Source organism: Oncorhynchus tshawytscha, linkage group LG08 (assembly GCF_018296145.1).
Source record: "Oncorhynchus tshawytscha isolate Ot180627B linkage group LG08, Otsh_v2.0, whole genome shotgun sequence".
NCBI classification, from domain to species: Eukaryota; Metazoa; Chordata; class Actinopteri; order Salmoniformes; family Salmonidae; genus Oncorhynchus; species Oncorhynchus tshawytscha.
In genome coordinates, this window is record NC_056436.1 from 34,843,503 (window position 1) to 34,867,825 (window position 24,323).

General features: G+C 42.0%; 2 protein-coding genes across 2 annotated transcripts in view; both read right to left on the reverse strand.

The window, feature by feature from the left end:
• Nucleotides 1-438: 438 nt before the first annotated feature.
• On the reverse strand, nucleotides 439-6,715 carry LOC112256564 (protein CLN8). Its single transcript, XM_024429887.2, has 3 exons — nucleotides 6,601-6,715; nucleotides 4,260-4,933; nucleotides 439-3,856 (listed from the first exon to the last, which is right to left on the reverse strand). The coding sequence occupies exons 2-3, from the start codon at nucleotides 4,812-4,814 to the stop codon at nucleotides 3,542-3,544; spliced, it is 870 nt and encodes a 289-aa protein (XP_024285655.1). The 5' UTR covers nucleotides 4,815-4,933; nucleotides 6,601-6,715; the 3' UTR covers nucleotides 439-3,541.
• Nucleotides 6,716-12,882: 6,167 nt separating this feature from the next.
• Nucleotides 12,883-24,323, reverse strand: part of dlgap2a (discs, large (Drosophila) homolog-associated protein 2a) — a 48,939-nt gene continuing 37,498 nt past the window's right edge. The window contains exons 6-11 of the mRNA XM_024429886.2: nucleotides 20,322-20,707; nucleotides 17,124-17,209; nucleotides 16,511-16,953; nucleotides 16,309-16,400; nucleotides 13,763-13,918; nucleotides 12,883-13,377 (exon numbers count right to left, since the gene is read on the reverse strand). Coding sequence (XP_024285654.1) covers nucleotides 13,171-13,377; nucleotides 13,763-13,918; nucleotides 16,309-16,400; nucleotides 16,511-16,953; nucleotides 17,124-17,209; nucleotides 20,322-20,707 — 1,370 coding nt within the window. The 3' untranslated portion in view covers nucleotides 12,883-13,170. The remainder of the gene's footprint in view (nucleotides 13,378-13,762; nucleotides 13,919-16,308; nucleotides 16,401-16,510; nucleotides 16,954-17,123; nucleotides 17,210-20,321; nucleotides 20,708-24,323) is intronic.

Sequence of the window (24,323 nt, forward strand, 5' to 3'; positions counted from 1 at the left end):
CATATGAGTGAGTTCCATTGGTCTGGTGAGTTGGGTCAATATTGCGTTGAAGTGAAAAGTATTTATTCTGGCTGTAAATAAATCAACAGTAAACAATTCCCAAAACGTTACTAACTCCAGGCAGATGTCCATCTATTCTAGACAAAAATGTGATGTCTCACAGTATCTTTCCAAATCTGTAATATATAAAGTCATAGACTCAAAGTCATCTGAAAAGCACCAGAAAGTAAGTGCGGCAGTTTCCATTGTCCATCCAGCATTGAGATAATTGAGCGTCCAGACAGGTATTACATCCAATCCTATCATGCCATCTAGTGGATAAATAATATATTGCTTTGAATATATTGAGCACACAGCAGTGACTCATTCCCCATAACAAATGTTTCTAATAAAGAACAAACATGCATTTCCCCAAAAATATAGACTAGACAATACAAAGAGGATGTTAAAGGTTTTATTGACAGCTCATGTTAAAGTGAACAGATTTGAGTGGTAGTCTGAGAAAATGACACTATCAGTATGTGAGCATCCATCACACAACTTCATACTGACAGACAATAGTAGAAATTAATGCCAAATCCAACACTGTTAATATACAAGCTCAGAACTAATTAGACTGTATCGTAGTAGAAAACATTTAAAGAAAGAATAACAAAATTCCCACTGGAAATACAAATAATCAAGTTTGGAACCCATAAATAACTCCATTGTATTTGGTTAAAGCTGGCATCAACCAACTAAAATAAAGCTACTGTGTACATTTTCTTTATTGTATTGCTATATTCTTAATGCCAGGCAAACATGTCGACTAAACAACAAGACTTACTTCATGAGCTTAATAATAAAACCTGAATTCAAAAAAGATTTTAAAAATATAGTCAAGTTTAGGTTAATTATGGCTATGAAGGCCTTCAGTCGTGCATCTATTTGAATTCAATAATCTATTGTAATAAAAAATAAAAGCAAGCTAAACAAGAAATGATGCCTGTTCCCCCTTTTCATCTCGAACCACTTAACCCAAAAGAATCAACTACAAACTCATTACGTAAGACTATAAAAATACTGTAATGAATGTTGAGGTTTTCCCATGTGAATTACTTGTAATACCCTATCCTTTCTAACCAACACCAGCAGAGTTCTAGGATATATATGACTAATGTAATACTGAGTGTGAAAATGTCTAATTAAATACATTTCAACAGAATTAGACATAACAGAAACCTATGATGCAAAGCAGATTGAACCTAACCATTTCCTAAAAAGCATCTAGATGAGAATGAAAGTGTTTAACCAGTGTGGGTCTGAGCCCTTAGATCGCAATATCTACTAAGCTAACATATGTAATTGTTTTAAAAGATGACCATAAAATGTATCATTTAACCATTTGATTTAGAATTTTAGGACCCCTATAGGTATAAATACTGTATATATAAATAATTTAATTTGGTCTTTACTTCTATAGCTCATAAAAAACACATTGAATAACACATTTGTACATCGCAAAACACCGTCAAAAGAACTAAGGTTTTGAAGTATTTTTCCTATATCTGAGAGACATAAAAAATTTGACCCATGTTTGGTCACTTTATTAGTGAAGATTTTAACCCAAAGCACGTTGGGCCATTTTTACAGGCCGGTCCAGGGTTACCTTCAGACGACTCTCCTGAAGCGTGTGACAAAGGGCAAAACATATGACGCCGTCGTGTTCATGAAAGTCTCATCTTTCCATGGGGTGACTTTTTAGTTCGTAGCTCAAACAGTTCGGGTTTTACATATGATTCCGTGACTATTTTCTTGTCTGGATCCTTTGTGTAGAGAAATACCACTTTCACAAACCCATTATTATGGAGTGGGCGCGAGCTTTATACATCAGAAGAAAGAGGGGATTGAGCTGCAGCCATTGTAAGAAATGGTAAGTCTCTAGCATAAACACATGAGGAGCTATTCGAAATTTATAATGACATCACCGGTGTAATGCCTTGGTGTCATAAGTTGTTTGTACCATTGATATATTCTTATTCTATTTTCCACACCTCTCAAGTCAAGAGAGGATTTGTGAAGTACAGTATGGCAGTCTGGATGTAGGTCAATATGGACGAGTAGTTTCCAAAAGCTCCATGCTAGACTACAGGACTGAAATGCATCTGTCCACAAACAACCAGGTTAAGGGTTCAAACTCACATGAATCTTGAATGAACTGGATTTAAATTGCAGGTTTATAGGTCTAGGAGATAGCAAACAAAGGAAAGATTACTCAAAGAATTAACCCCCAACTTAATTTTCCGACAGATCAGCGGTAGAGAGTTGATAAGTAACAAAAGGAAGACATCACCATCCATTTGGCCTGCACCATGGTGCTTGTTATATATATATATATTTTTTTTTTTAACCTTTATTTAACTAGGCAAGTCAGTTAATAACATATTTTCAATGACAGCCTAGAAACAGTGGGTCAACTGCCAGTTCAGGGGCAGAACGACAGATTTGTTCCTTGTCAGCGCGGGGATTTGAACTTGCAACCTTCCGGATACTAGTCCAACACTAACCACTAGGCTACCCTGCCACCCCGGAGTCTATCCACTCCATTTGGTGACCACCACTGAAAACAACACTGCTTCTCACAGCTCTCTTAGCATCCACTGTCACACATTTAGAGAGTCTACAAGGAGTCTATACTATTAAGTCAACCCCACTATCAAAGATATGACTCAGACATCCACAGAATACAGGAACCATTTTCTCAAGATTAATTGATAAAGATTCAACTAGAGCACACAACACTACCAGCACACATTACAGTCTACTCTGAAGCAAGAGCATTTTTTACGATACAGAAAGAAGTTGCTTGCCTTCCAATGACGGTCGAGAGCTGTAAGACTTTCCTCACCTGCCAAATTGTGACCCAGTCTCAGTCTGTCACGGAGTTTGTTCTCAGCGAGTAAATCTGCTGCCTCATGGACTGGTCTTTGCTCAGCACAGTGTTTGAGTGACCACACACACACACATTACCAGTAAGTGCAAAGACCACTGGTGCATCAGGGAACTTCAAACAAGCAAACACCCCATTCCAGAGAGGTTAACTAGTACATTCACACCTTTCTGCTGAAAGCTGAACTGAGTAGACAGAACAATAATATGCCTTTCTCTCTGTTCATCTGCACTCCCACTCAATAAAGCAACACTATCAAAACCGGTGAATAACCAATGGCATACGGGTCAGGCCAACACTTTTCTACTATAAAACTAAGTTCACCTATGACATTTCTTGTCGTCAAAGGCCCTTTCACCCACATCTTGTAGAGACAACAGACCTATACTGAGAACCTTAAAAACACAGTAGTTCAGTTAAACTTGAAATACTTCAAAACACTAAAAGCCAGAGTTAGTAAGAAAATAGTATTTAAAATGGCCTTTCCTCTCCATTACAAACTTAAAAGCTAGAGTTAGACTATTTCTCACTTTGAATCACACTGCCTCTCCTTTACAAGCATAGTAAAAGAAAGATAACTGTACAAAACAGGATCACAGTCCTTGGCTCAGTTTAGCTCTCATGAGGTTTCTCTTCCCGTTCTCCACTGGGGCCGTTGGGCAATGGCTTGTTGCTGAAGTTCCAGTCGACAGGGTTGAGGAGCTGCATGGTCTTCTTGTGTGTCCAGATGGGGTTGATAAGCACTGTGAGCAGGGCCAGGCCAGTGTAGAAGAGGACTCGCTGGGGCAGAGCCACGTACATGTTCATCTCCCCCCAGTGACTACAGCTCACCCACCACATGTAGTAGGTAAGCACCATGCGGCAGTGGAACATGTGGATCATCACCCACTGGTTGGCCTTCCAGAAGAGGGTCCTTGCCCAGCCCGCCTAGACGGGAGAGAAGGGAGGGATACTTAGAGAAGGAAATTTACTGATTGGGTAGGGGATAAAGACTGCCAGTGTTTGGGGATATCTATAACAATGTATGGATTGCATATAACATCTTGGACAATAAAACAAAAGTGGAATTCTCATGTGATTTGGGTCCATTTTTGCCTAGAAGTTCCCCTTTCTCAGAATGGCCACCTTTATTTATCACTGCTGCATATCATGGCAAGGTCTCAGTGTTGAGTACGTAAACAGAAAAGAGGAATTGAAATCTCTGTGCATTCTATGTCTAGCCCATCAGCAAAACAACTGTTTAAAAAAAACTTTCAGTACAGCTTCACAAATAGAGTCAAACAACAACATTTTGCTGTATATGATGAAAGACACAAGACAAACACTCTACCTTTAGTAACATCCAGGAGATGCAGGTGAAAGGCGTGCTCATCTCCAGCAGCAGAGTGACCATTGGCAGGTAATGCCCTAGTGAGTCCCAGACCACAGCCCCAGTGAACCCCGACAGGGCAAAGAAATGGTGGGTAGCCAGAGCGAGGTCAAAGGACTTGAACACCACACTGGAGAGATGCAGCGCCACATTCTCAAACAGGAAGAAGCCCGTGGCGGTGAGCACGGTGAACCACGACCAGTCCTCCTGACCTCTTATCCTGTCCCTTGACAAGGCAGAGTCTTCGGTTAGAGCTCGTAAGCCTGCCACCGTGCTCTGGAGGCCGAATACGGCCCGTGTGACCGCCAGGTTCCAGAACACCTTCTCCTTGGCCAGCAGAGAGTGGTAGGTCTGGGAGAGGGCTGTGGACACCAGGTGGGAGAGGAGGAAAATGGCAGTGTAGAAGGCAAAGCCCAAGCTGATGATCTGGAGGCGAAGGACCCAAGAGAAGTAGTCCGGACTGAGGACAGCGGGGCTCTTGAATGCTGGCAAAGGGTTGGCCTGCTGGGAGGTCATGTTGATTTGTGTGGGTGGGATGGTGGATAATGTCTGTCGCTCTTACACCCGCGGAGTTCTCACAGAGTTGAGTAACCAGTAATCACTGAAGGTGTCCCATGGGTTAGTTATAAAGTATCCTGCAAAATAAATTAAAGCCAACACACAATGGTCAATGTTCATAAAATAGTTATGACATGTGCTAGATGACCCATAAGACCGTTGAACAGAACTTTCTATACCCAACCAAAAACATCAGTTATTGACCCAAGATAAGGTGATTTTGGTATGTTAACTCATGGCTATGCTTGAAATGACACAGAGGCACAAGAATGGAGAAGTGAGTGATGTCACATCTTTCATTTGACAGACAATAACATAAGATACCAGGCACCTGTTTATCTAAGGCAATTCGTCTGACCATGTGTCAATTGAGTTTAACAACCTAGTCTGATTAATCAGGCTGTAATTCACAATTAATTGGTATATACAGCCTGAAACTAATGCCTGCAAAATTGTGTAAATGTTCCTTACAAGCCAGAATGTTTAATAAAATTACATTTACTGAAGCGGTTTGTCCTTCAGCTGCTGGGAATTTGAGACAAAATATCGACAGGAAAGTATTGTAAACCAAACTTTTTAGAGAGCCAGTAGGTGTATGGTCAAATTAGTTTTATGCTGGATATTCAGTTCTCTCTCCTCAAAAGCTATTGAACCAAGCATGCCATGATAATGAAAATGGTATATTCTGAATTAGGGGAGGTTGAGCAGTTGAAGGACAAACCGCACAGACAACTGGTAGAATATGTTCAAATAACATTTTATTCAACATTCTGGCTTGTAAGGAACATCACCACGATTCTGCAGGAATTCGTTTCAGGCAGTACCAATTAATTGTGTAGTGCAACCTGATTAAATCAGACTAGCAACAACAGCTCAATCAGTTAGATACGTTGTTACAGAGTAAAGAAAAACACAGGCCACTTTACTAAAATCTGTAACATTGTTAATGTTGTTGACTGATGTTCTTTCACTCTGGCACAATTGCGATCAGACTGGTCTCATAAATGTAACCTGTAACCAATTGCTGGGCCAATTGTGCACCGCCCTATGGGACTCCCAATCACAGCCAGCTGTGATACAGCCTGGATTCGAAACAGGGTGTCAGTAAGTGACGCCTCTAGCACTGAGATGCAGTGCCTTAGACCGCTGTACTACTCGGGAGCCCCATGAACGTAACATAGCCAAATGTAAATCCGAGACACGTAAATTAGTATGACATGTTACGTTTGATATGATTACATAAGATAGGTTACTTTTAAGGCAAAAATTATAGGAGGGTGGTAGGTCGGGCATGTAAGACAAACGTCTAGCAACCCAAAGGATGGTTGGTCAGGGTGGATGGGAACATCTCGCAACCTAAAGGTGTTGTGTGTTTGAATCCCATCAGACAACTTTAGCATTTTAGATAAGGAACTTTAACCACATACTACTTTACAACTACTTAGTATGTTAGCTAACCCGTCCCCTAACCATTTTACCTACCTAACTCCTAACCCCATGAGTTAGCTAACGTTAGCCACAACAAATTGGAATCTGTAACATATCATGGTCTCTGGAAATACTCCACGTTTTTACAATACCTCAGTTGCAACATTATTACATGTTATATTCTCAAATGTAACCGAACATAATGTAACGTTACTAAAACTAAATGCTTTGGCTAACAAGCCAACAGTATATGCAGAGTCATTGCCATTTTAGCAAAGCGTATTTTTTGGGCTTAAAAATCTTAATAATAACTTACCTTATTCGTCCATTATTGTCAAACAGAGCTGTCTGTGAATTTAGAAGCGGGTTAGTTATCATATGAATTCAATTTGACAAGAGGAAATCCCGCCCTGTGATATTTTCCCTGCTCTCCTATTGGTAAGCATTTTACCGTGTTTCTATTGGCCCAAATGTACATGACGGCATCTCATCTGTATGTCTCGAGGCTCTTTTTAATGATTAATTAGGTATTGTCCTCTCTATATGCAGTATGATAGGCGGCATGATCATTTCATATAGTTCAGTAATTAGTTCATTACATTGCATGCAGTACCTACTTGTTTAAATGGAGGAAGGAAAATAAAATAACGAGACACTACCCAGTCCCTCAAACTTTTAAATGTTTTTCATCAAAAAATTTAATTGCAGAAGTATTTACATCAGATGATATCAGCAATGATTAAACTACTTTTAAGAGGCAAAATCTTCAAAGAGTTAATTCTGAAAAATGTGTAAAATACAGAACTACAGTGATGTGTTTAAAATAACAGAAAAAAATACAGTGAGAAAATCAGTAAACACTATAATATATAAAACATATATAAATGCATCTTTGATAAACAGGTGAATAATTAATTTATACATGTAACAGTATTAACTAAAAGACAATGAATAAACAAATTATACATTCCGTATCAGTATTTTGCATGCCATCATAACAGCTTATCAAAAATAACCAGAACAAAGGAACAAATTGATAACAAAACATTAATAAAAGCAGAAAATTAATAAAAGCAGTTTCAATGAGGCATATATTATATATTAATATATTTATATATATTTATTTACAAATAATGAATATTTGGCATTATATTCATCCTCACTATAGATATGATATACAAGAGATGAAAATAGTTTTCGCTAAACAACTACCTTTTTAATTTGTCTAGTAATTTGAGTCATTTCACATTCCGAGACCAAGGAAGTGGTGTAAAAGTCTATCTTGATGGTTCTCTACAATGTCAATATATTCAAGAAAAAGTCCCGTCAAAAGATTTCATATTTACTAAAAGCAGATAGACAAACAAACATGTAGTGTGGCCATCGATGAAGAGGAACTGTCCTAGACCCCAATCCATCATTTTGGGGAGAAACAGGGACATGTGATTGTTGCGAATGAACAATAAACATCACAGCATGTGATAGAAGAGTGGCGAACTACAGAAGTTGGCAGTTCCACATTTGCCTAATCAACGAATATGGCATTATTTTTCTGCTGCCTTCATTAGAATGAAGCTAAACTAAATACTATGTTTATCTGTGGTACCAGTTTCAGTCGGCTTTATGTGAAGACGATAAAACAAAATAAAACAAACTACATCTACCAGTGACTTTATTTTCCAGACAATTCATTCCCAATTAGTTGGCCTTTTACACCCCGCACAAAACCCCTATAACCACAAAAGCTGACACAATATCCCATAGACATTATAGCCTGGTATTAACTGCCTGGTTTTAAATTACACACAAACACCCTCTGGTGTCCATGTGTATTCTGCAAGAGTTACTGTCATGACACATGAGGACATACAGAAACAATATGTGGTCATGGAAAAGATCATGGGTAACAAATCAAGTGGAAAAAATATTAGAAATCGCCATGTCATTGTTTTTGTTTTTTTACACATAAAAAATAAGTTGAGCGCCATCTAAAGGACTTAAATGGCACTGTGAGTTGTACTTACAAGCGAAGAACAGCAAAAGCAGGCAGATAAACAGCAATACAACCCTTTGATGACAGTTATGTAATGGTGGGCTCAGAAAGGGCAGAGTATCCTGAAAGTATCTAGTTTTACCAACAGTGGAGAACTGATGGTTGTCTGTGGCAGGATAGATACATTTTTATAGCACAATTTGTTATTCTATAAATGGCACTGGTATGTATCAAATGGAACATTATAGTGAGTAATTCAAATGCAGAGTACAGAATTACTCTCATAAATGGAAGGGTAGTAAAAAAAGCAACCTGCTTTTCAATACTGAACATCCACTATAAACTCCTCCGATCCTCTATGTAAAATTGTGTATTCCACTTTTTAATTTCCCCTCGACCTGTCAAATATTCATCACACAGACATAAAAGCATTGAAAAAAAGAAGCTAAGCTATGCATGAATATGCTGCTAAAGCCATGGTGTATAGATTTAATCTGAACTTTCAATCAGAGTTGCTGGCTCTCTACCTAGGCTACTTGCCATTCCTTAGGCCATCATGTCTCCATTCATAATGCTGCTATGAGCATTTAGGGTTATCTGGATGGAATCCAATTGGAAATGGTACTGTAGAGGAGACAATACGTCTGAAATATGAGCCAAAGTAGTGGACAGCTGTCTCACTAAGCTGTCTCAAACAAGAGAGGAAGAGAAGAGAATTTAAAATATTTGGCACACACTCATAGAAGCAAACTCACATGCTTGCTTGCTTGCACACATGCAAGCACACCAACCCTGACGAGTTTGCATAAAACAAACACACACACACACACACACACACACACACACACACACACACACACACACACACACACACACACACACACACACACACACACACACACACACACACACACACACACACACACACACACACACACACACACACACCACTGTCATTTCAATGACACACAGTAAAAGAAGCAGCGAGGATATCAGAGTGTATCCTCCAGGAATGCCAGGGCTGATATAGAGACGAACCAGATCTATGTAACCCACATACTGCTGTGATTTACCATGTTATCCTCAACAGTAGAGGCAGTACAGTACAACCATCAGCACTTTTGCTTTCAAGGGCCTTTGAGGCAGTCTGGTAGCTCTTTCCAAGGACCTTAAAGGGATGACACTTAATTAAGCCCCCTTTCTGTAACCAGCACACTGGGGTATATGAGAAAACCCCATCACAACCTCCATCACAGCTAACATCTCCATCCACCTACAGAACTACTGCAGCATGGAACAACACCAAGTACACCTCAAAGCAGAGATCCCAGCCTCCTCTAAGTCAGCATGTGATAGTGTGAGTCTTTCTCTGCCACTGCTGCGCGTCTGTCTGTGTAAAACTGTAGGAAGTAGGAACAGCAGGGGAACATCGCTAACCTGCCAACACAGATCCTGGCTTCCTGCACGACAGATAACGGTGCACTACAGCTACTATACCCTGTCATTTTGGCTAGGTTGGTTGCCTCCCTCCAACGAAATGACATCACTGAGATAGATGTATGCAGACAGCAGCCAGATCTTCACTCCCCGGGGAAGGGAATGTTTCTACACTCACACTCGTTTCATCCACACTAACTAGTCATGATACAAAATGAAGCCATGGAAGACATAAATCATTTTTATAAAATATGAGGTAAAGATAAAATGATCAAAAGAAAATGCAACTATTTTCTGTATCCTGCAAGCAACTGTAATATGCTGCAAAACATTTCAAAATGTCCTCTAAAATGTGCCTTGTTTATGTAGTTTCCAAACATCTATAATTGAACTGACCCCCAGGACAAGGCTATCAAAACAGTATCTTCTAGCAATGTAAGGATGACATACAGATGACACATAGTGACTGTTGGGCCACTGAGAAGGTGACGGTGGGGTCATGTCTCTGTGGCGCAATTGGCGAGTGGACTCGGAGGCACGGTGACCTTCCAGTCACACTGTTCATGAAGCTGTCAACAAAGTGCCACAACAAGACTGTTCCTTCAACACAAACAGGACACAAAGTGACTCCAGACCGCTGAAAGGTACAGTGCTCTGACTGCAGCAAGACAAGTCTCTTTCTCTCTGCACCAGTTACAATAGAAGCCAGGCGTAGGCAGCCTACTAGCAAAAATAAACAATCATAATTTTCTCAGTCCCAAAAATAGATAGTTTAGAGCCGTATCAATTAGATGAGAGTGCTACTGTAAGTGTTGCATTGATTGTTTACCCAGTACTGGATCGATTGAGCAAAAAGTAGCACCAGTGACTTGGCTCATTACCCGAAAATATAACCTGTAAAATCAATTCCAGTCTATTAGTAAAAATAGGAACCAGTCTGCAGCAGAATCAGCCTGTCCTGATGTCTGCAGTCTTAGATAACATTAGATAACTCAGCTACAATAGGATTGGCAATGCTGATGCCAACTAGCCTCGTGGCTATCAGTGTAATATCACCTTTTAACATATCCTACAACAGCAGAGGGGTTTCAAGGTTTGTCAAGTATGTGATAGCCTGTCATCACGAGGGGTAATCGAGTTTATACTCCACTACAGTGCACAGTATTAGTCAGATTCAGCAGAGAAGAGAAGTGCCCCTCAAATCAACACACCTCATCCCTCACCCCAACAACTCTAGTCCCAGGCCTTTTCAGGCCTCCTCTAGCCTCTGACGGGAACTGATCCAAACCCCGGTCACTACCATTCACTGTGTTATTGTGACCCAGGCACTATACAGTCCCCTCCACTTCTACATCACAGTAGGCCTCTGGAGTACATGTCTGAGCTGTGTGAGGGGAAAATAACCCCAGTGTTCCAATGACTCATATTCCCTGCAGTGCCATCCACACACAAGAGAACAAGTCCATCTCTACAACGTCACATTTTTCATGTCTTTGTTATCAGCCGGTATCAAAAAGCATTAGTCACTAAATCAAATCCTGGAGAGGTTTCTTCCTTCATACCTCTTCCCTCTGGGACTGTTTCACAGTATTACCTTGTAGCGGTTCCTAGAAAAGGTACAAATACTTTTCACACACTGCACTTGTCTGGTAGGTAATCGACAATAGAAACGTTCTCCAAGATTGTGCAAGCTGCGTTCTAATCAATTAAACAATGTAACGTATGTGTTGTTTGAACAGACACTGTTATTCCTGGGTTGGCAGCAAGGGTAGGAGATGGGCTAGATGTTTGCAGAAATGACAGCACTACTTTGATACAACACGATATGTAGGAAGGCATGGAGAGATTGAGGTGAAAAATCAACCACGTGATTAAGAATATTAATTTCCTCTCTTACAATTCAAATACAACAATACTGTTGTGAACTTTGTTTTTACATTTCCCTTGGAAATACAGAGAATGATAAGTGCAAAAGTGCATTATTTTCCGTATATTTGATTTAAAGAGCTACGCAAACCTTCCATAGCATTTTTTCCACTGCAATGAAATGATGTAAAATATTTTTCTGAAAAAAAAGTATTTTATGTTGTCTGCTTCAAGTAAATGTCATTGCATGTGAAATGTCAATAGTATAGGAAAATGTAGAGTATAGTGTGGAATGGAGAAAGGTAATGAGAATGATTTAGACATTTTTAAATCACTTTTTTTTTACCATGACCCTTGACCTTTACCTGACTGTGTAGAAAGCTGAATTTTCCAACTTTGACGACTTTAACATAACCAGAGCTTACTGTGAGTGCATAAAACAAACATTTCAGAAGGGATGACCCACCTGCCTCTTGGTCAGAAGCTACAGTGCGGCATGTACAGTTGAGGTATTTCAAACTTTCAAATAGGTTCACTTGAATCATTTTGTGATTGTTATCTTGTGAACACAATTGGAAACAACAGTAGGATAATTGTAGGGGTTTCCACCAAGAGTTGGACTCATCATGGGGTCATCAATTCGTAACTGGGTTTGTATTCTCTCCGGTTGCTGGTAGGTTTCAAAGCTACATTTTTTAATTGCACTTTGCAAATGTTGAAATATACATACATACCCTTCCAGAATAATTTAATGAGAGTTTTGGGGATGGCTATTCTATCATGTAACACTATTCCACTAACAAAAAACTTTTTCATGGGAAAACCAAGGAGAAGATGAACCAATTCTTAGATATACACTGAGTATACAAAACATGCCCTTTCCATGACATAGACTGACCAGGTGAGTCCAGGTGAAAGCTATGAGCCCTAATTGATGTAACTTGTTAAATCTACTTCAAATCAGTTTAGATGAAGGGTAGGAGACAGGTTAAAGAAGGATTTTGAAGCTTTTGAGGCATGATTGTGTATGTGTGCCATTCAGAGGGTGAATGGGCAAGACAAAACATTGAAGTGCCTTTGAACGGAGTCTGGTAGTAGGTGCCAGGCACACCGGTTTATGTCAACAACTGCAACGCTGCTGGGTTCTTCACGCTCAACAGCTTCCTGTGTGTATCAAGAATGGTCCACCACCCAAAGGGCATCCAGCCAACTGTGAGAAGCATTGGAGTCAACATGGGCCAGCATCCCTGTGGAACACTTCGACACCTTGTAGAGTCCATGCCCCGACGAATTGAGGCTGTTCTGAGGGGAAAAGCAGCGGGGGGGGGTGTTCCTGATGTTTAGTATACTCAGTGTATATCCACTAATACATATCTGTTGATGGAAGAGGAGTTTTGTGATATCCTACTCAGTGAGGCCTGGAGTGGAGATGAACTCCGAAGGTGATGATAGTGAAGTCATGAGGAGACAGATAAAGGAGGGAAGTGTACAGTAGATAGTCTAGAAAAAAGGCTAGTTAAAGGAGAGTCTAGTTGAGGGGTAGTCTGAGGGGGGAGACGCCCCTCACCCTTGACCCCTGTCCCAGTCCTCTCAAAGGCGAGTCTGGGCCTCAGGGATGTAGATCTCGATGCTGTCTGCTCTCTCTGACACCGAGTTCTGACGGAAGGAAGCCGCCCGCTTGGCCTGCATCAGCCTCCTGCGTGCTTCCAGGCGGTGGCGGTCTGGAAGGTCAAGAGACTTCTCCCGTGTCACGCCTCTCTTCCCGATCATGGACTTCTTTGGTGCGACAGGTGGTAACTGGACACAGGAAGAAAGAGAGACGAACTCGACCAAAATCCTGTCCGTATCGAAATCTATTCTAGAATTCAACTTGTATAGGCAGTAGTTGACATATCAGCCATTTGAGTGGTTGGAAATACATCGGCATAGTTAAACACAATGTCAATGACATCCAGTGATGCTTCACTAAGCATTTGTCCTCGCGTACAGAGCAGCTCCACTCTACTCCACTACTACGTGGCTCTAAGTAATCTCATATCTGGGTTTAATAATGTAGCTGAATCTGTGACCATAGAAATATAAGGATCCTATTTCTATGCCTGTCTCCCCTGTGACTGAGACTACCCACCATAGACAACAGATAAATAATACATTGTCTTCTGTATACCTGAGCGCTACCCACCCTTTTCTCTGGGCTCTTCTCCACGGGCCTCCAGTCGTTGTTCTTTATCTGCTGCAGCTCGTCAAACTTGGCGGTGACGTCATCGATTGACAGCTGCAGGAGGTCCCAGAATCCAGCCAGGTCCTGAGAGGTGGGGCGGGGCATGGCACTGGGGTCCTGCAAGGGGTTATAAAGGAGCACATCAGTGCCTGAATTACAAATACTCAAATCCCAGTGTGCGTCAGGAGTTATTTGGTGCACTTCTACCAAAGCCCACTAGATGTCCTTATCAGACCTCAAACAGAGGAAAACCTCAATGATTTACGGTATATTTTTCTAATAATAAAACAAATGTTTCCAATAAAGTCATGAGAGCAAGAAGGTCAAAGTTCAGAAAAGACAAGCATCTTATTCCCATCGTCAACTCATGCTTAGACTATAGGACTTGGAGGACAATCCATTGAAATGAGCCATAACAAAATGTGATCAGTAAGTAGCAATCCCTTCTAATCCCCCTGAGGATGGGAAAAAATGAAGAGGGCTCACATTTCTTTCACTGCCAGTAAGTCTTATTCATCACATCACATCGGCTAGAGTCACAATCAGTCACACTATTGACCCCACAGACAATATTAGCGAGACTATAGCCTAAACCAATACCTCCAACTCTGTTATGAAGTTAAGAGTTGAGAAATAAGATCCATAGCATCCCATTGGTCGCGGATCACCATCTCCCCCCATTAATTCAGTGACTTTATGTGCTTCATATATTGAATGGCTGGAGGGCACAACAATATCCCAGCCGACTGTCTGGTGGCATTTCAGACTGCTGCATTCTGGATGTAGATCTGAATATATAGGCTCTGAAGTAAAGGCCAGGTTCACTCTGAATTACAATGAATAGTGGAAGGTCTCAGAAAGTAAAAATGGTAAGCAGTACTTACTCAGTGTTAAGAAATACAGTTGCTGTACATTGGTAAAAGGTAATTGCACAAGTTCTAAACGCAATAGTTTAGGTCACTGCCACTAGAAAGTGATGCTAAGACCTACAGTATATGTAGATACATACCAGGTAAATAAGTCCTAAAGCTGTAGTATAACTTATACTATAGTACATACAGTAAGTACCTGCTAAAGAGTAATTCAATAAGTTGTGAGACTATAATTAGATTACAGTTAGCCCGGGGTAAGTTTATCCAGTTTTCCACTATAGTATAGAGTGGTGGGGCGGGGCGGGGCCCGGGAGTAGAGGTAGAAGAGGTGTGGGGGTGGTGGCAGGGTGTAGAAGCACTGAGGCACTATTGTGAATGCACAGCACCAGATCAGGCCTGATGGGTGACTCATAGCAGTGTGGAGAGGCTGTGACAGGCTGAGATCTCACCCCATCACTGATCTACCTCATTCATCGTCTCGGTCTGAAACTTCACAGGGGAGATACACAGAGGCCCAAAGGAGAAGTAGGGGGAAGACAGCGCTGGGCTCATCTCATCAATATTGCTGGGGGTTCAAAAAGAAGGCTGCACACAATCCAGCATAAGCAAACAAATACAAAAGCATCAATTTATACTGGGGGAGTGAATGAGGCTGACACATTAAAGGATTCTGGGAAATATAAGCCTTGCCTGTGTCAGTATGACTTAATCCTGTAGCTCCTCCCACAATAAAACCTGCTGCTATACTCTGCGTCTGTCTTTGAAAGCTTGTTCAACTCCAGCTTATGTTATCCAGGAGGAAAAGGGGGGGGGGGCTCGATAAAGCGCAATTAGACATCTCCTTAAGCCTCTTATTTGCGGACGCCACTTCTTCAAACGGACTCAAATCCATGTTCTGAAAGTGTATGCAGTATTATTTGTAAACTGTCTTTGTCATATGGAGAGATGCAGCAGTTTGGGTAAGCTTTAATAACTGCTCTCCTCTCCCCTACAGTGAGGGAAATAGAAGCAGGAAAACTCTATATAAAAGACTAGTTCAAACTAAATAATCCCTGTGCACTTTTCAGCCTTTCCTGAATGCAGCAATTTCCGCTGTATATGGCAAAAAATAGCAACACATTTTTTTCATAAGCAAAGACAGGATTAATCTGAAATATTGGATATTTGGCTGATATCAATAAAGAGGGGTAAGATTAGAGGCAAGGAAAGTATCGTCCATATATTCCAGCCCTTCCGAGTGTTTTTTGACAGAATGAAGAGAGTGGACTGTGGCAATAGTTCTTCATGTAAAAGGCGGGCGTCTCAGTATTCTAGTCAGAGCTGTGAGTGCATCATTTGGAACGCGTACATTCACAGTCTCTCATTGTTCTCCTCAAGACGTTCACATCTCAGATAGAAACACAAATTTTTTTTTTTTCACACTCAATGGTGCATTTAAAAGCTTCTGACCGGTTGGCCTAAGCCGTTCTATGTAAGAGACAAGAGAACCGTGCCGGTGGATACAGGAATGCAGACGATATAACTGTGTCCTTTCCTTTCACAGAGTAGCGCAATAGTTTTTTTTAAAACACACACTCACAAACACGCTCACATACCGTATGTACACAGACACACACACAGTGACTTGTTACTCACCAGGTTCTGCTGACACAACCAGTAAAACTGCTGGAATTTCTGAGACATAAGGAGCTGAGCACTGCCCACCGCACTCCTGATTTTACCTAGGACTGAAAGACAGACATTCAACTGATCATCTGTCATAGGAAAGTCTTGCGAGTCTCTATGGGAGAAAAATGTCTGCTAATTGACTGTACATGATGACTCCTATCCCACTCACTGTCCTCAGAGAGGTCGTTCTCCTCCGCCTCTGCCTCCATCTCTTTACACCATCCCTCCATCCTCTTGGTCTCTGCGTGGAGCAGCTGCATGAACCAGCTTCCATCCCTCCGCAAGGCGGGGGACGTCCGGCCCGACTCGCCAGACGACTCTGCTGGCTCCCTGGGGGAGGGGGGCTCTAGCTGCCAGGTGGTCTCGTTGGAGGTCTGCTGGGGGCAAGGGGGCTCCGTAGGGGTCCGGTAGTCCTCCCGGTAGCTGAAGAGGCCTTGGGTGCGGACGGTGCGCACCCCATACTGGGTGGGCGTGCTGGGCTCAGAGTGCCCCCCTAGGAAGCCCCCTCCAAACTGTAGGCCCTTGTCCTCCATGGTGGGAAACCCCTCCATCTCCATGTCAGCCTGCACAGAGGCTGTTACACTGTTGGAGCGCTTCAACCTGCCCTGCCCTCTGAGACACAGATTAGGGAAAGAAAATATTTAGGCCATCAAGGGATATTGTAAACAAACACACCCAGGTAGAGAAAGAGGAAAGGCTGGTGACTTTAATAACAACACATTGTTAAAGATTAGCACAAATCCAGAAATGGGAAAAGGAACCTATTAAAAAAGTAATTTTACCGTCTGTCAGCTTCCACCTGGATCCCCACAGAATGGTATTCCTTCGACCCTTTACTTTCTGACTCCGAGTCGGTGGCTGCTTCCACCTAATACAGCATAATAACATAGCAACAGTATTCTCATTATTACCGCTCCCAGATGTCCGTGGGGTTATTGGTTTGGGGCCGGTGCTGCACCTCCTCAACTCTAAGCGGCCTGTCAGAACATAACTGCAGTGTGATTTATGGAGGCAGAGAACCCAACCGCACACAACCAGTTTGTCTACACCCTCAGCACAGTGATTTATACCAACAACAAGCTGCCGTGGTGGAGATACACAGTGGTGGTAGTTAAAAAAAAAAAAACCTATTACAAAACCTGATTAGGGAGTTACCGAGGTGTGATCACCAGGGGTTTGGTGTGTGACACAGACACACAGATTTTGGTTAGTGTTCATTGGTGCATGGTGCTGGCCAGGGATGATAGAGACTGATCCCTGTTTGTCCTGAGGGTGCACGGATCCTCTAACTGAACCCCACTCTCTCCATATGATTGGCACCCTTTATAAAGATGAGCAAAAAAAGACTGCATTACAAAAATATGGTGGGGCATCTCTGATGATATGGGACTATTTTGCTCCCACTGGTCCTGGGGCCCTTGTTAAGGTCATTCGTATAAAATAATATAATTTTCAAAAATGTTTGGAGCATGAAATATAGCTCAGTGTTTGTATTATTCATTTTATAGTCTTTTTAAAATAATTTTATCAAAGCTGCCAATAATTATGGACCTGACTGTATTTCAAACAAAAACCATCCTGTATGGCTGGCCCTTTATTAGAAGTATTGTCAATAAAGGTTTTATCCTGAAGTTACATATAACCTACAGTCTACATGGACTAGTAATATTTGGCCGGCAGGTGTGTGTGGTAGCTAGAATTAGTCCTTGAGAAGCCTACTCCCAGGCTGTGTCTCTGATGAGTAACACAAGTGTGAGAACAGCAGACTTCTAATTTTACAATTTACTATATGATTAGCAGGGTAATTTGAAAATCAATTCATCCACATTTTAATCCTCCTTCCCTCTGAGAGATCACACCTTCCCCCAGTTCTGAGTTAATGGCCTGACCCTGACAGAGTGTTCCAGCCGACGCAGGCAGAATCCTGACTAGGGCCAGCTTGGAACGGCTGTCTGTCTGAGAGCCTTAAGCCTTAAAAGCTCCAAACTCACATTAATAACTCTTTAGCTTTAAGTGGTTTGAAACGAATGGAGGAGTGTGTGTTCATGTCTAGTAGCCATGTGCATAGATAGAGCCCTTTTGCCCTCCTATGAAAAAAGTTGTTTTCTTTTACTAAATACTTTTTATTAAATGTTTTGTCTATTTTCTTTCTTGCAACTATAAATGCAACAAATTGCCTATCAAACTACATAATTTCTCATGAAGTCATTTATCTTGAAAAAATGTCCCCTCCACCGCCCTTCTGCCACCACGAGCGTGGCAGTGCCTTGCTGCATTCTTCCTCGTCACATGCACATCCGCTGGGCAGTGAGTTTGAAATGAATATCGCGTGTAGGTGTGCTTTGCAATTGCTATCGTGTGTCGTCTCACGTACAGGGACAGGGAAGAAAGCAACAGCACTTTGCATCTGTCAATAGCAGAACAAATTCAAATCAAGTAAAGACTAGTCAGTTAGTTGTGACAGCATAGCCTCGTTAACTAGCTCATTCATCTAGCCTACACTAGCGATGATCAGCTGATACAGCCCACCCCGTAGTGGTTTGAGCAAAGAAGTAGTTATTCTTCTAGCTCCCTTTCATCTGAGGTAAAAATGTAAATTATGTTACACTTCAGAGTAGCCTGGTACAAACAGCACAACGGGTGACAGTGCTCTGACCCCCCTTTCCCAGAAAGAAAGTCAGTGGTGAGTTGCTGCTGGTTGAGGTGACCTCTGTTACTTTCTGGCACAAAGCAAAGTCCATTTCAGAGAGACTGCTGCTCTATGATGGATGAGGAGAGGAGATATTTTGGAGAGCCTGGGCAATGTTCAAAGTGTGCTGGCAGAGACAGAGAAAAAAAACTGGTTTGGTGAACACCCACACATCATGTTGCACACACACACACACACACTACGCTATACACACATACTACACACACAGCACAGGTGTGAAAACTTTGGAAACTGTAGGCATCAGCATTTTACTCAGACATGGCTTAGTCTCACTGAGATGAAGGTAGGTTGGTCGTGAGAGTAAGGTCTTGCTACAGTATCCATTCTTATACTGTCCCAATACGGACACCATACACTTTAATGTACCCCAGAAGATGAGGGGTCAAAACTCAAACACAGCGGGGTCAAAACTCAAAGTGCAGAAAGGGTCAAAGGCTAAGGATTAAAATTGGGGTCCTGCCAGAAGTAAGGGGTGAAAGGTCAAATTATAGGTTATAGGCTACACTTCCAGAGGTTAATTATACTGTACTGTATATCCCCAGGAGGTTTGTGATGATGCAGGTGAATTTAGATTGATCTTACTACACTGGCCAAATTCTAGTGGCACAGTTTAAAGATACACTTTGTAGGAAGTTTTGATGCATTTTTTGCATTGCATGCAGCCCTTCTGGTTGTTTCAATAACCGTGGACCTTCACACTGCCAGCCATCTCTAATCAAAATGCTTCTGTATTTTACACACATCACTGGAGCCAATTTGAAAACCAATATAATTCAGGCCCACCACGATGAGCGTAACGACGTTCAGCTCAGCCACTTAAAATCATCATCATTCATCCCCTAGGATAGGCTGCCTGATCATCTCTGGGTGACTGAGACTCACCTGTCTCCACAAACAAGCAGAACAACTCTAATATTCTCTATTGATGAAAGGCTGTGTGCAGTCTGAAGGGATGCCTGTTTACCGCTCTGTCTGTTTTATTCAGGGGCATGGACACATCTGACGTCCGCAGACTGCGTGTGTGATCAAGCCCCTTATTCTCAGGGTCACAATAGAGTGAGAGAGGGCGAGAGAGACTCATTCAGTAAAGCGAGTTGAAAACAAATGAATGGATTGCAGTAAGATGACTCATTGGTGCCATTTTTAGACCTAGAGGAGAATGGGATGTGTGAGTGTGTGACCGTATGAATGTGTGGGTGTGTGTATGCACAATGTGTAGGCCTGTGTATGTGTGTGTATGTGTGTGTGTGTGTGTGTGTGTGTCCCTCACCTGTATCCCTATGGAGGAGCGTGGTGTTTTGAGGTACTCCTCAGCCTTGGACACCAGGATGGCTTTATCACAGGTCATCACTGAGCTGTGACTGTGACGGTCTGTGGACGGGTGCCTCTTCCCAGACCTCAGCCCAGCTGCCTCCATGGCTATGGTCACGGCCTTGGCACTGTCCAGGCTGTCTGTGGAGTTATACAGGGTCCTGCCCAGGTTCAGGCCCAGCCCGTCCCCCCACCCTCGAGGGTGCCTGCCCTCATGGTACGTGTCCTGGGTGGACTCTGTACTGCTCTGGGCAGTGACGGAGATGAGGGGCTTGGAGCCTGAGGTGGAGCGGGGTGGGACCGGCGGAGGGGTCGTCTTCTTGTAGTTGTTCGTGTACGTGACCGCTGAAAGATAAGAGGTCAAAGTTAAAAGGAATGCACAGTTGAAGTCGGAAGTTTACATACACTTAGGTTGGAATCATTAAAACTCGCTTTTCAACCACTCCAAAAATGTCTTGTTAACAAACTATAGTTTTGGCAAGTCAGTTAGGACATCTACTTTGTGCATGACACAAGCCATTTTTCCAACGACTGTTTACAGACAGATTATTTCTCTTATAATTCACTGTATCACAATTCCAGTGGGTCAGAAGTTTACATACACTAAGTTGACTGTGCCTTTAAACAGCTTGGAAAATTCCAGAAAAGTATGTCATGGCTTTAGAAGCTTCTGATAGGCTAATTGACATCATTTGAGTCAATTGGAGGTGTACCTGTGAATGTATTTCAAGGCCTACCTTCAAACTCAGTGCCTCTTTGCTTGACATCATGGGAAAATCAAAAGAAATCAGCCAAGACTTCAGAAAAACAAATGTAGACCTCCACAAGTCTGGTTCATCCTTAGGAGCAATTTCCAAATGCCTGAAGGTGCCACGTTCATCTGTACAAACAATAGTACGCAAGTATAAACACCATGGGACCACGCAGCCGTCATACCGTTCAGGAAGGAGACGCGTTCTGTCTCCTAGAGATGATCATACTTTGGTGCGAAAAGTGCAAATCAATCCCAGAACAACAGCAAAGGACCTTGTGAAGATTCTGGAAGAAACAAAAGTCTCTACATCCACAGTCAAACGAGTCCTATATCGACATAACCTGAAAGGCTGCTCAGCAAGGAAGAAGCCACTGCTCCAAAACGGACATAAAAAAAGCCAGATTACGGTATGCAACTGCACATGAAGACAAAGATTGTATTTTTGGAGAAATGTCCTCTGGTCAGATGAAACAAAAATAGAACTGTTTGGCCATAATGACCATCGTTATGTTTGGAGGACTGGTGCACCGTGAAGCACGGGGGTGGCAGCATCATGTTGTGGGGGTTCTTTGCTGCAGGAGGGACTGGTGCATGTCACAAAATAGATGGCATCATGAGGATGGAAAAGTATGTGGGTATATTGAAGCAACATCTCAAGACATCAGTCAGGAAGTTAAAGCTTGGTCGCAAATGGGTCTTCCAAATGGACAATGACCCCAAGCATACTTCCAAAGTTGTGGCAAAATGGCTTTAGGACAACAAAGTCAAGGTATTGGAGTGGCCATCACAAAGCCCTGACCTCAATCCTTTTGAAAAATGTGTGGGCAGAACTGAAAAAGCATGTGCGAGCAAGGAGGCCTACAAACCTGACTCAGTTACACCAGCTCTGTCAGGAGGAATGGGCCAAAATTCACCCAATTTATTGTGGGAAGCTTGTGGAAGGCTACCCAAAACGTTTGACCCAAGTTAAACAATTTAAAGGCAATGCTACCAAATACTAATTGAGTGTATGTAAACTTCTGACCCACTGGGAATGTGATGAAAGTAATAAAAGCTGAAATAAATCATTCTCTCTGCTATTATTCTGACATTTCACATTCTTAAAATAAAGTGGTGATCCTAACTGACCTAAGACAGGGATTTTTTTATGTGGATTAAATGTCAGGAATTGTGATAAACTGAGTTTAAATGTATTTGGCTAAGGTGTATGTAAACTTCCGACTTCAACTGTATATGTATATGTGGTAGTTGAAGTAGGTGAGGTACTGTAGGGCTTTGCTGTTGACAATCAGAGAGAGGAAAGGCCACTGAGTGCTATTCACTGCGGAGGGTTGACAGCCCTTCTCCTTACATGTACTTAATGAGCAACGGATTCTAAGAGAATACGGTTTTACATCCACAGAGATGGACTGCTGGACTAATAAATTACTTTGGGTTTGATGTGTCCTCTTCTTTAAAAGTGAGCTTTGTAGGAGCAGCCCAATACAAACAGCTTGTCCATTTAAAGAACATCTAATGATCAAAACCCAGAGTGGTCTTGGCTCATCAGAACTCTCAGAGAGGGAATGAGGAACACCCTGAATTATACAGTAGGTAAGCACTTAGTTTCACATTCACAAAATTATCTCAAAGAGGTCACCAAGATGAGTCAGTAGAGAGAGAGTGTAACAAAGAACAGATTTTTTTTTAAAGAGATAGACATGGAGTGAAAGCGAGAGAACAAGAGAGATAGAAAGAGAGGGTGAGGAAGAGAGTGAAAGAAAGCGAGAAAGAGAGAAAGAGAGAGATGATTCAGCAGAAGGACCAAAATAAACACATTATTACTAAGCAAGTCATGCAATGGGGACTCATAACTCTTGCCCCCCCATCTTGGCAGTGTTACTTAGCATTTAGGCTGTCCATTCACGTCCAGGCACAGTTTGAGGCATGTACACAAATACAAAAAATAATAATAATAATTCAACAAGAACAAATTATTTCAAATGAATATTGAAATGCAGAAAAGCCTGTGAGCTGCTTGTAAAAGAAAAGAAGTATCTTAGGACCTGAAGGTCATAACTACAATGGCAACAATACCAGACAGACAGGTGGTTTACTTTACCTTTAAATCACACAATAACTAACCAGAGAGAGAACCTGCTCTTCATCTCCATGACAACAACATGGACACATTTTCTTCACACTAAACAAGAACATTGTGCTGACAAGAATGCTGCTTAGTTAAGTGGTAAACTGTGCTTTCTGAATAGAACAATAGTAACTGTTTTTTCTTTAAATATTTTCTTTAAACTCAAAATAATTTCTTATGGAAAACTTTAGTATTACAAATTCATCATGCTGAACCGTTTTGTGCTTAACCCCCCCCCACCCCCCACCCCCACACACACACACACACACACACACATCCAGTTTAATTAATTTGAGACACAATGAGTGTGATTCAAGTGCTCAGTCTCCGTTAGGGAATCGCAATTTGTCAGGTCTGAATTGTATGCTAATAGTAGAGAGAGCGAGGGACGTGTCATTAAGAGCATTTCTTCCAGATTAAATTGATCACTCTCAGAAAACAGTGCGTTATTTCACAGGCTTTTAAGGATATGTAAATTATCTGGGAAGTGGATGGATGGAGAACTCTATTATCATCACTGTCAAGAGTGTCCCAGCCCAAAAAAACAAAACAAAAACTAAGATGAGAACTACCTCAGACACTAATTAAAACTACTTCAGAGAGAGGGGAGGGGGAGAGAGAGAGAGAGCACGAAGTGAGTGCCTAGAGAGAGAGAGCAGAGAGAGAGCACGAAGTGAGTGCCTAGAGAGAGAGAGCAGAGAGAGAGAGAGCAGAGAGAGAGAGAGAGAGAGAGCAGAGAGAGAGGCAGAGAGAGAGAGCACGAAGTGAGTGCCTAGAGAGAGAGAGCAGAGAGAGAGCACGAAGTGAGTGCCTAGAGAGAGAGAGCAGAGAGAAAGAGAGATAGAGAGAGAGAGAGAGAGGCAGAGAGAGAGCACGAAGTGAGTGCCTAGAGAGAGAGAGCAGAGAGAAAGAGAGATAGAGAGAGAGAGAGAGGCAGAGAGAGAGCACGAAGTGAGTGCCTAGAGAGAGAGAGCAGAGAGAGAGAGAGATAGAGAGAGAGAGAGAGAGGCAGAGAGAGAGAGAGAGAGAGAGAGAGAGAGGCAGAGAGAGAGAGAGAGGCAGAGAGAGAGAGAGAGCAG

Bases quoted from the DNA above. Each gene is read 5' to 3' on its own strand.
- LOC112256564 (XM_024429887.2), bottom strand. From the start codon at position 4,814: ATGACCTCCCAGCAGGCCAACCCTTTGCCAGCATTCAAGAGCCCCGCT. The intron at 3,857-4,259 runs GTAGAGTGTTTG...TCTCCCGTCTAG, and splicing joins TCTCCTGGATGTTACTAAAG to GCGGGCTGGGCAAGGACCCT.